Source organism: Peromyscus maniculatus, chromosome 1 (genome assembly GCF_049852395.1).
Source record: "Peromyscus maniculatus bairdii isolate BWxNUB_F1_BW_parent chromosome 1, HU_Pman_BW_mat_3.1, whole genome shotgun sequence".
Classification (NCBI taxonomy): domain Eukaryota; kingdom Metazoa; phylum Chordata; class Mammalia; order Rodentia; family Cricetidae; genus Peromyscus; species Peromyscus maniculatus.
In genome coordinates, this window is record NC_134852.1 from 55,620,171 (window position 1) to 55,633,072 (window position 12,902).

General features: G+C 37.1%; 1 protein-coding gene and 1 long non-coding RNA gene across 3 annotated transcripts in view; one reads left to right on the plus strand and one right to left on the minus strand.

Annotated features, from left to right (window-relative positions):
• The window catches only part of LOC102914896 (general transcription factor IIH subunit 1-like), a 72,908-nt gene that overhangs the window by 31,791 nt on the left and 28,215 nt on the right, over positions 1 to 12,902 (plus strand). The window contains exon 10 of one of the 2 annotated variants that reach the window (XM_076542911.1): positions 5,041 to 5,565. The exons of the other annotated variant lie outside the window; for it this stretch is intronic. Within the exon in view, the coding sequence (XP_076399026.1) occupies positions 5,041 to 5,241 (201 nt within the window). The 3' untranslated portion in view covers positions 5,242 to 5,565. Of the gene's footprint in view, positions 1 to 5,040; positions 5,566 to 12,902 lie in introns of those variants that run through there. 2 annotated transcript variants of the gene reach the window in all.
• LOC143266916 (uncharacterized) overlaps positions 2,293 to 12,902 on the minus strand; it is a 68,327-nt gene continuing 57,717 nt past the window's right edge. Inside the window, exon 3 of the long non-coding RNA XR_013041753.1 lies at positions 2,293 to 2,384. This is a non-coding gene — a long non-coding RNA (uncharacterized LOC143266916). The remainder of the gene's footprint in view (positions 2,385 to 12,902) is intronic.

A 12,902-nucleotide genomic window follows, 5' to 3' on the forward strand; every position in this document is an offset into this window, starting at 1 on the left:
CTCATCCTAAATCCAGGAAAGCTACATTTTTAGATCCTTTGCTCATTTAATAGTCACAGTCATTGTTCCTAAATTATGTACAATACTGATGTCTAGATGAGCATGCACACATGAGGAAAAGCTTGTTTAAACTCATAGTGAAATAATGATTTTTATCAGTTAAATCAACCTTGTTTTTTTTTGTTTGTTTGTTTTGTTTTGTTTCTCAAGACACAGTTTCTCTGTGTAGCTTTGTGCCTTTCCTAGAACTCACTCTGTAGACCAGGCTGGCCTCAAACTCACAGAGATCTGCCTGCCTCTGCCTCCTGAGTGCTGGGATTAAAGGCCACCACCTCCAGCTCTCAACCTGGTTTTCTCTGAATAAAATGTCCCTAGTCATGATGTACTATTGTGGGTCTCCTTGCTTGGGATCGTTGGCCATGGATCCATGAGGGTAGCGGGAGAAGAAGCAGGAAACAAGATTTAGACAGCTGTGATAGCCCTTCAGAAGATGACTTCAGTGAGACAACACAAATTTATTCCAAAGTATAGGAAATATAATATTGAGAAGCCTGGGAACAAACCCCAATTTGCATTAAGTGGCAGGATCCTATCTATAATAATGCTGGGTTAATGGCAGCACAAGCCTGTAAAAGTAGTTAAGAGCATGTTACTTAATTACCATGTGGTCAGCAGTAGAAAAAATGTTTGCAGAGAACATGTCAAGGGTAATCCATGAGATAAATCAGGCATCCTGGTCTACAGATATCTTCCAGATAAGGATAGGTAGAGAGCAGGCAGCCTTGCTGGGGAGGTAGTCAGTCCTTCATGTGGCTGATCTTGGAGAAAACTGCCAGGCCATGGTAGATTGCAACCTCTGACCAGCAGGGACTCCCAACACACCATTGAATTTAAATATAACTGGATTCCCTTAGAAAGAGTGTTCGCATCTAGGTATATATAGAATATTAGTTGACAGTGTTAGAGTATTATCTTTCTCTGGTTTGGGCATCAAGGGAAACCTGGTATCATAGTAAATCAGGATAGGTTCTGTCACCTGTGATTTCTAAATTGGTTTAGAGACTGCCCCAGTCCTTTCAACATTTCCCTCAATATTTCTGCTTCTTTGAAAGTTTGAAGCTGAGCAGTGCATGCCATCAGTAGAGGTGCCTTTACAACCTGGGCTTACCACTAAAATCCAAAGCTGTCTTTCTGTTCTTTATTTTCTGCATTTTGGAGGTCTATTGTTGCTGTTGGTTTTCAATAGAGTCTCTGAGAGCTAAGCACTGTCTGGCACACGGCACAGTCAGGTCATAGGCATTGCTTTTCTAGATGGGGGTTCCAGGCTGTGAATTCACACCTTCATGGGCCATTTATCACTTGGCAGCTCAGGATGGCCATGCTTAGTTATCTGAATCTCCTTCTCTGTGAAGTCTCCCACCATGTGCTCTGCTGTGGAAACTCTACCCTATACCAGCTACCAGGGACTCATTGGTTTTCTCATCAGAGGAAAGGTGCTGCTCACAACTTGATTGGTCAGATGAGGATCTGCTAAATTATTTAAGAACACAATCCAGTGATGACTTGGCTTTCATCTACAAGACCTCAGTAATCGGAGACTTGTTACAGTGCCTAGGAAATAAATGATTTTTGGAACATGAATGTGGACTTTATGAAGCAAATGTTGGCTTTGGGCCAGAAAACTGGCCTCCCCTGTACATGTAGCAAAAGGGCAAGTTGGGCTCTGCTGTCTGGAATCTGGCCATCTCAAACACAGCCCACTGGATTCCCCTCTGTTTCCAAAGCACCTACTATTTTTATTATATTTATTTTATCTATCACATTATGTTATTTTTGGATGCTAGTTTTACTCCCTGAATAATTTGCTGCTTGAGATATTTTATTTGCTTTGACACTTAGCTTAGAGATTCACAATGTAAATAAGAATAAAATAAATAATGAACAAACAAATCATTCTCTGTTGCCAAGAAGTAGACTCTGCCCATCAAGGAAAAGCAAAGAGAAAACAAACAAACAAGCAAACCAAGAAAACATCTATAGAAACACTGGAGAATCCCTCAGTGATAGACACTGGTGTCCTTCTGCACAAGTGTAGATAAATTCCATCTCAACTGAATCATAATCCCCACAAACCACATGATAAAATAATAGTACACTAGAGTCAGTATTGGGAAGCTGATGTCCTGTAAACCTGCACTTTAAAACATAAATCTAAATGATTTTGGTTGATGTGTGGTGATTTTATCCCCTAGAGATCATCTAAGATGAGATATAGTGCAAGGAACAGCATTACCTTTGACAGCATGTGGTTCAGGACTTTAGTTCTCACAACTTTGTCTATTCATACATCGTAGCAGGACAGGTAGATCCAGGCAGCAGCTTGACTGACACAGAAAACAAAACTAAATAAATAATTGTATTAGAACTATTAACTTTATTTTTCTCCTAAAATTACTGGCTGATGGCTGAAATACAGATATGTTTATGGGAATTTCAACTTATATATGTTTTCAGTGTAAATACAACATAGAAAAATGAATCCACAGGAATAATGACTGTTCTTGTGTATCTAAGAAAAATAGAAATTGATGTATTCTAAATCTTAAAACAAACATGGGATAAATGAAATCAAATAAACATAAATTAGAATGATAGCTGTTGTGATTAAATCATTGGAATTTAACGTGTATGATACATTATATGATAACGTGTATGATAGAGTGGTGATACACATATCTTTAATCCTAGCACTCAGGAGACGGAGACAGGCTTGTAATTCCCAGCAAGCTCATTGGTTTACCACAATGTAATTCAAGCCAGTTCTTGGTTCTGTTGTTTTCCTTTTCTTGTTAGAGTGCACAGAAACAAAGGACAAGCGGGGAAGAATAGGATCATGCTTCTTTGGTCTAGAGGATGCTATTAAAAGTAAGGTCTATGAGAAATTCCAAAACTCTGCCATAAAACATTGAAGACTGATCCACACTTTCAGCTAAGTGGCTGAATATAAAATCAACATACAAAAATCAATAGCTCTTCAATATACCAAAAACAAACATGGGATAAATGAAATCAGAGTAACATTTCCACTCGCAATAGTCTAAAACCAACAAAAACACTAGAACAAACTAAATGAAGTAAATGTAGACTTCTACAATGAAAACTTTAATTCTCTGAAGAAAGAAATGGAGGAATACTGAAAATTGAAAGAATTCTCCTTGCTAATAGTTTGGTAGAGTGAAATACTGTGAAATTGGCCACCCGATCAAAAGAAACTTATAGATGTAGTGCAATCCATGTCAATATCCATAGACATTAGGAATGAAAATATTTTGGGATTTCATTTACCCTCATCAGAATAGCTAAGATTAAGAAAACAAATGACAACAAATCCTGACAAGGATGTGAGAAATAAGAACCTTCATGTACTGTTTATGGGACTCTATCCTAGTGCAGAGATACCTACTCATCTGTGGTAATATATTGTGTACCCTAATAAATTTGCCTAACGATCAGAGAACAGAACAAGCCACTAGATTAAAAACAGAAGCTAGGCAGTGATGGTACATGCCTTTAATCCTAGCACTCCGGAGGCAGAGATCTGTCTGGATCTCTGTGAATTCAAATCCACCTTGGGCTACATGAGATTGACTCAGCCTAGGAGAGAAACAGAGCCAGGCAGTGGTGGCACATATTGTTAATCCCAATATTTGGGAAGCATACCCACCATTAATCCCAGCACTAGAAAAAGTGATGGCTTGGCAGAAAAAAGGTATATAAGGGGTGAGAGACAGGAACTGAAGGCTTTTCAGGCTGAGGAATCCTAGAGGTAAGATGTGACAGTGGCTTGTTCCTTTGTCTCTCTGATCTTTCAGGATGTAGCCCAATATCTGGTTTGGGGTTCTTTATTAAAAGACCATTTTAAAATCCACGCAACACTCATCCATGTTCATTGCTGCTCTATTAACAATATGTAGGAAATGGAGGTAGCCTAAATGCCCATTATCTGGTGAATGAGTAATAAAAACATAATTCATATACACAATATAATTTTATTTAGCTATAAGGGAAAATTAAAATGAAATATTTGCAGGTAAATGGGTGGAGCTGCAAACAATCATTGAGTGAGGTAACACAAACACAGAAGGACAAACACTACATCTTCCTTTCTCTCATCTGTAGATCCAACTTCTGCATTTAAATGTCAAGTTTTGCCCACATACTGTTAGTAGTGCTTTGAACTTAGCTAATTAAGATGTTCCCAAGGCAGAGTTTTGTATTTAATGAGAGACCTCAAATCAATGAACACTAATGAAATAATGTGCTGGAAAGTATGCTGTTTCCTAATATAAAGCCAATTATGACAAAAGTACTTTGTTGAGTCAAATTTTTAAATGATACACATGCCAATTTCTCTCCTGGTATAGCTCTTAGCAATGTTCATGGGTAAAAAAAATAAATGTGAAATCATAGTAATTTTACAAGTGTTTCTAGTTTAAAACTTTTTATAATTGCTTGTGCTGGGTGACCTAGAAGGGGTTGTAAGTGAACTCTGTTCACTGCATGAAGCACCAGGTTTTAATAGCACCAGGGTCTCTTGACTAAAGAAATTATTTTTATTCTATAAAAGGGGTTAGAGAATCTGGGATGATAGAGAAGAACTTGTCTGATAAGTATGAGGCCCTGAGTTCAGTCAACCAGAGCCTACATTAAAAAAACAATAGCTAGGCATGGAGGTAAAAGATTTTAAACTCAGCACTGTTAGACAGGGACAGACAGATCACAGTGTCTCATTCGGGAGACCATTCTAGCCAATTTAGTGAACTCCAGCTATTTAGAGACCCTCACTCAAATACTGTTTGCTTTTGTAGTTCCTGAAGAACAAGAGCTGAGGTTGGTCTCCTGCCTCTGGTCAAGCACACATACAGTACACTCATGGGCACAGAAACATGCAAATACACCCATAAAGTAGATGAGGATTAATGTGTCAGTGACTGAACCCTGTCCCCAAAGGTACAAATTCTTCCTATATTTATTCCCTAGATCTTCAATATGCCATCTTTTAATCAACCCAATGGTTGCAGGATGACAGCTGACCTCCCACAGCTCAAGAGAATTTGCATCAGCATGACTTCTGTAACATGTGAAGGTCATTTTGTAAGCCAAATGGTGAACAGTTATACAAAATGTACATGTTTCTGTGAAGGTGTTTTCTTAATGTTACTAACATCTACAATCAATTAACTTTATTGAGTATAAATTGGATTGTCTGAGTGGCTGCACCATTATTAGAGGGTCTCAGGAACAGTTAGGAGATGCCCTGAAGAGAAGTAAATTATACCTGTGGAGAGTGGCTTCATCTTCAGACACAGGGGCTCCAATTGCCTGTTCTGAGTGTCTTTCCCATAGACATTTAACTTTCCTAGAAAACTCAAATTGTATAATCCAAACATTTGCAACACATCTTTACTTGTGTGTTTTTATGGTTATGCCATCTTTCTTTTGTTGAACTTGATTTGATCCATTGTATTTATCTTTCCATCATGAATAAAAACTTTACCAAATGCATCCACACAAAATTCCCTTTCTTTCTAGCCTGGGTAGAATTAACCATGTGTCTCTTCCCATGGTAACTTTTATTAAAAATAAAGGAGTTTCCATTTCTTGACAGGATTACACGGAGTGGGGGAGAACAGAAAAAGAATAAATGTAGAGTTTTAAATAGTTAATAAAAAGGAAGGAATGCCACAAACATAAGCATTCCTCCCTCACACTCAGGGGTGTAAAATTATGCAATGCAAAGTTTATTAATCCATGAACAGGATTGGGTAGTGATCCACAATCTCTCTCAGCATGCTAATAAGATTTTGGATGAGGTTCATAGCTCATTGGACCTTCAGCTGTATCAGCATTAAAAATAAAGAATCTGAGAAAAGTGATCTCAGCTTGATCTAGCCTGTTCTGTGATATAAGCTTAATTGTGTCCTCTGTAAACTCATTGAAATTAAACCCTTTCTTATACCCAGCTCATAGTCTTCCCTCTATATTATAGACCCTTTCCTGCTCTAGAGATTAAACCACACTTCAACATTTCTAAGCACACAGCATCATACATTGTTACCATTTTTGTCTTTAAATGACATATCTTCTTATCCCTACCAGACCATCCTTTTGAGTAGATAACAATATCATAGTCAATGGGATATGTGCAAGCCTCAAGTTAGTGTCTATAATAGAGTGTGCTTCTAGTGAGTTTTTAAAAGATTTTTTATTTATTATGTATACAGTATTTTGCCTGCATGTATGCTTGCACACCAAAAGAGAACACAAGATATCATTGTAGATGGTTGTGAACCATCATGTGGTTGCTGGAGATTCAACTTAGGACCTCTGGAAGAGCAGCCAGTGCTCTTAAACTCTGAGCCTTCTCTCCAGCCCACCTGGCAGCTTCTTAATCTTAGTTAAATTTCTTCAATTATATTCTCATTTTATTGTTTGTGAGTTGTTTATTGAAAAATTGGTAATAAATCAATCTTTTCATTCTGGTATAGAACGTCAGTAAAATACTGAAAAGGTTCAGAAACTAATTGGCTTGCTCAGCTCAGTGGGAGTGCTTGTTAAGCATCACTGAATAACAATCTCTAAAAACTGACCTGGTGTTAAAATTGGAAAACTGCTTGCGTGATCTACTGTTTTCTCATTCTGGAATCTAATATATTCATGGAGCAACATTACTCAGAATTAATGTGTTGTTGAAATAGATATGAACATGAGGATAAATGTTGTGTTGAAGATTATACTAAAAAGAGGCATGTCAAATCCACACCAGGTTTCTAACATCATCTATATCCAGGTTTCCCAACATTTCTTCTGGTCCTTTAGAAGCTAGTTACCATATACAGCATTGTTTCAATAATGGGGATGCAGCTCACCTGTTCATATCCATGAAGGAAGACCCCCCACTGTCAGAATTGTGCACTGCATTAATCTTAGTTCCATTTACATCTTGTTTCTTAAACTGAATCCCTATTGTGTATCAGATATTTCCATCGCATATCATATGTGATAAAATGCAAAACTTTTATATTCATTTATTATACATGAAGTCTAATCACCATTTCAGGACAAATGTAACTTCCATGGATCTCCCCTTTCCACACCTCTTATACTAACAATTCCATTCTACAGAAAATGATACACAGACCATGTGAAGCCAACTGCCAGGGTTTTGTTATTGTGGTTAAGAATCCTCTTTTAAAATAATCTATTTTTATTTGTGTGTATGTGTATGCAATGTGTATGCAGGTGCCCATGGATGACAGAAGAGGGCATTGGATTCCCTGGAACTGGTGCTCATGAGCTGCCTTACATGGGTACTGGGCCCTGAACTTGAGTCCTATAGAAGAACAATTAGTGGTGATCATGAAATTTGTGCGGTTTATTTTTACTAGTGGAGAGGAATGTTAAACAGCTCTGCAACTAATAAAAAAATCATGGGTTAGATGCCTCATTTAGATAACTCTACATATTTTTTTTTCTACAGGAGATCCATATTGTGGAATTCAAGCTTTATGAAAGCAGGGCTCAAATTCTCTTTAACAAGAGATATACATGAATAACCTTGCATGCTACTGCAAATGTCCTTCAGAAAGATTAAAGAATGATAATTAAAATAGAATAAAACCACATGTACCCAGTGTTCAAGTGAAGGAATTTGCTGTAAATGTTAGCATTTTTTTTCACCTTTATATGGTTAGGTAGGTACACAGGGAGCATTTTCTGTGGGAAGTGGCAATTTATCTAAATAGTTCAGAATAAAATAATCTCATATCCTACATTTTGGCCTTACATTTATGTGCACATTCTTCAAGGATCAGGTCAAGTACCATTTCTTCCTTTCTGTTCTCAGGCTGTTCAGCACAAAGCTCCTCAGTTGAAAGCAATGGTTATAACCTGTTTACTTTGTTTTGTTTTCAACTTGGCTTTTGTTTGAAATTATCCCATTATAAATTCATATGTACATTTAGAGAAGCGCCTTCTCTGGATCCAGCCATGTGCAGCAACAGCATCTATATGTTCTGTTACTTTATTTACATCAAATAGTCATTTCCCACAGTGTTGAAGTAAAATACAGTGGCACTCTCTTATCCTGTAGGCTGTGGGTAGGCCTTTGGCTGAAGGCACTGGAAACATGAGACTCAAAGTCCACCTCTGAAGGACAAGTGATGGTGGGCTGGGAGACTACACCTTCCTATAAGTAGCACAGCTTGTGTGCTCCCATGATGTCCTTCCCACTGTGAAAATTTCTGGAGTGTCCCAGTTCACTGGACTCAGATGGTGGATGAATAAAGCCTGGAATGCAGATAATCATGGCCACCACATCAGACTACAAAATCCAGAATCCTCCACTGTGGATAACAGGCTTACTTCCCACCACCTACAGCTGACCTCCAGGCTCTCCTTATGGGAGGTGAACTTCATGCCTGCCAATCAGTCATGAATTGGCTCTGAGTCACATTGGCCCCTATGATGAGAGAAGGAACCAAGTGGCTCCTCTGGAGATGGTGTAACGTGTTTACTTCTGTGTTTACAGCTCTTGATTGCACTTAAAATATAGCTAGGGCATTTCTTGTACTGTATGGTGGGTTTTCTGTATAAAAATGATGAAAATGGCAAGATTGCCATTTTATTTTATGCTCTTGCTATATCTTTTCTGTTGTTTTGCTTTGTTTGTGGTTTGTTTGTTTGTTTGTTTGTATGTTATTCAAGACAGGTGTTCTCTGTGTAGTCCTACCTGTCCTGGAACTCTCTCTATAGTCCGAGCTGGCCTCAAATTCACAGAGATCTGCCTGTCTTTATTCCCCTAGCACTGAGATTAAAGGTATGAGTCACTATTGTATACCTAATTTATATATTTGTGTGGGTTTAGATTTTTGTTAATATATGGTTCATGCAAGAATAGAATACAAGAAATAAGGAAATTAGAAAAGAATCAACCACTCCTTATCAAACTTATAGCAACTTTATGAAGACATCCATATCAAGGTCAATGAGCATCAGAATACCTTTGCTCTACAGCACTGTTTTATGAGTAAAGGCAATAGCTCATTTTCTGCATAGTTTGTGGAATTACCAGCATGAAAGTGTACATGGTACCAAAACTTAACTTAAAGGAAAAGCATTTCCTCAGCTGTCAAACCATGACAATTCTTCACTGTGAAAAAAATTTGGACAAAGACAGCACTCATGAATTCCTAGTACCCTGTTAGTGCTTAGTATTAAAATTCTGCTCTTCAAATTTGACAAAAACTGGTGCTGTTTACTGGCAGCAGGTCACTTCTTTGTGACAAAACAGTTTAGGAGGAGATGGAATCTGACATGAGAGAGATACATAATAAGACTGTATTTAATAATTATGTTGGTAGTAAGTATATTGAACTTGTTAGTTCACTATTAATTAATTAAATGGCCCCAATAAATATCCAAATAATTCTAGTATTGATTTTATTTGTTCCTAGAATGAGGAGTTTGGACTTGATGTCCTTTGAAGACACCATGTTCAAGGGTTTATTCGCTGATTTCAAAAACTAAACACAGAGACTCACAAGGGTGAGCTTTTCATGCCTAGGTGAAGCTATGAGTTACATATTGTCTGATTTCAAAGCTGAGACCCTAAGCTTTGAATGAATGGTAAAATAAATGAATATTCAGTATCCTTGGTCTTTCAAACATGGGTGTAGAATGACTCCATATGAGGCCTATTGCAGTCCTATTGTCTATTTCAGAAATACAGACAGCAAAGCTAACTTGAATATGAAGACCAAGGTATGAGGTCATCATACCCAATGTCAATATAATTCTCCAGACTCTTCCAAATCCTTTCTGTCATGAAACCACAAGGTTTATTGTAAATTTAGAGACAATGGTTGGCACAAAATTCATTTCAAGGCAGTTAGTATATATAATATATGCCACAATTCTACTTTCAGTCTAATCCTCTGTAACTGTGAGCAGTTTGAGAAAGCAATTGTAGAGGGAATATTTAAAAAATTGTAAAAATATATAATAAGACAATGATTAATATATCTTACCCTGAATGTATTTCATCTTTTATCTACAGCATTGTAAAACTATCTAGCTGAATACCTACAGCCACTTGACTAAATGAAAGTCCATATAAGTATATACTCCTTCTGAGAACTGCCCTATTGAGATGAATCCTGTTTGATCAGCCATGCACTGCCATCTTCCATACTTTTCAGAAGTAATTAGATTTTCCAGAAAATGATGAGTTTAAAACTTTATGAAAAATAGTGAAAACCTGATTGCCAAGTCACATTATCTTCAGTAAGTCTCATCACTCATATTTTAGCATTTTATGGAAGGTTCTACCATTCATTCCTTAGCAAATCTTAATTGCATGGGAACTAGCAGGCTATAAGTTTTACCTCAGAAAACCTTTGAACATGAACTGATTTCCAGAAAATAACTCGAAGACTGTGAATAGAAACTCAGCAGAATAAGGGCATAGCTTCATTATTAAGTTTTAAATACTTAGAAGTAGATAGATATGTGGATATATAGATGTGTAGATAGTGATAGATATGTAGATATATAAATGTGTAGATAGATAGACAGATAGATAGATAGATAGATGATAGATAAACAGATAGATAAATTGAAGACAGACAGACAAAATGTACGTACACACACACATATACACATATATACATAGATAATTTCCCCCTTGGAACTACAAATATTCATGACTGGCCTCTTGGTATTGTTTGGCCTATAAAAATGAATAATTATGACAAGACAAAAAGGTAAAGAGGTAATGAAAAATGTTAATTATTTTCTTTTCCATTGGTAGTACTATTTTCAGAGAGCTCTAAAGGAATTATTTGAGCTCTAAAGGAATAATCATCTAATGGAGATGTAATTACTGAGCCATCATGAGAAGTCAATAGAAAATGCTATGAACATGACTAACATTACAAATCATTCTGCCATATGAAGATTCTGAAATCAATTTTAGAATTGAATTATGAGATTGGAATGAATTCAAGAATTACAAATTGGAATGTCTTGATTCATTTCTAGCTCTAAGTTCTCTTGGTCACCCAAGAAGGACACACTCTCGTGGTGTAAATGGGAATTCCCCCTTCAGGCTGGTTTGTTTGAACACTTTGGTCCCTAGCTGGTGGTGCTGTTTGGAAAGATTCTGTAACCACTGGAAAATAGAGTCCTGATGAAGGACATTACTGGGTTGTTCTTTGTGGTTTTATAACCTGACACTTCTTATTCTGTCTCTTGGTTCCTATGTATGGATGAAATGTGATCAGTGTGTTTTCTGATTGCTAGGCATGCTCAGAACTCCAGCTGCCAGGCCTTCCCTACTTGGTGGACAGTGTCCTCTTTGAAATTGTAAACCAGAATAGACTGTTTCTTCCCTAAGCTGCTTTTTTTTTCATGGCATTTTATTACAAGAAAGAAAAGTAATTAATATAGGCACTAAAACCTAACACAGATTTTTCAGTGTGTAGAGTGTTAACCAGTGTTTCAGGCCACTCTTACACAGTTTGTGTCAAAAACTGGGTCATGGTCTGACATTAAACAATAAACAGAGACATTGGGAGCTACTTCAGATGCTGTAACTGTTAGATACACTTTTAAAATAATTATGGTTAGTTTTTGAAAATATCAAGTGAAAAGTGTTTTTTCTGAAAAAGAAGGATGAGTTTGAAGAGAGGTAGAAAATTATAGAGCAGTGGATTTTCAAAATTATTAAATTGATTGAAGGGATAAGAAAGTAATAGAAACTGCAGAACTAAAGAAGTGGGGGAAAAAAGAAAATACTGAAAAGCTACCAGTAAATGCAGTACACAAACATCAGAAGAAAACTCTAGAGCGATATCCAGTCCCATGATGGGCATGGAGCTGCAACAGCTCTGTGAGAAAAGAGAGGAGAACCTGTTTAATGTGTCCCTAGACAAAACTTCCAAATGTTAAATATGACCAAAGCAAAGATGGAAAGTTTCAAACAATACATGCAACATAAGTGCTCTTGACTTGCCACTCTGAATCTGGGGGTGTTTGTCTCCAGAACAGCAAACCCTGTACACACTCAATTGTCCGTACATGATGACACTGCACTTCCCTGTACATGCCCCCTTGTGTGTGTCATTCACATGTAGATCACCCTTTCACAACACAGATGCTTTGCTCTGCAGTTAAGAATGGTGAACAAAACTCCTTGCTCTCATTCAGTGCAAATTAGCATTTCAAATATGTTGAATCCAGGTAGTTGAATCTGAGGATTCAAAACCAGTGGATGCAGAGCCCAAAATACTCCACACAGTAACCTGATATTCTTCCACAGCACTTGGATTAGTTGTTCTTTCTTCCTGTTTAATTTGTGCTTTTCTCTTTGTATTTAATTACTTTCTGTCTCACAGGGATTCTTTTCATAGCTGTTTCAACTCTACACTAACATAGTTAACACATCCAGTATAGAGATCACTGCATAAAGACTAACTTAGACAGATACAACAGTGAATGATGAAAGAGATATAGGAAGTTAAATGCTACTGAGAGTGGGAGAATCAGTTTTCTTCAGGGACTGTCTCCTTACTAAATTATCCAATCCCATGTGGTCTGCTTTAATCTCATATGCACAAACACAACACTAAATGAACTCAGGAGATTGTATATACATACATACATGTAGATGTGTGCATGACTGTATGTGTAATTGTGTGTGTGTGCGTGCGTGTGTGTGTGTGTGTGTGTGTGTGTGTGTGTGTGTGAAAAAGGAGTCATGAATTTGTAAGGGAGAAGAGAGGCCCAAAGGAGGATATGGGGACAAGTGCAGATGGGATTAATTAAGATTCAGTGTTCATAAG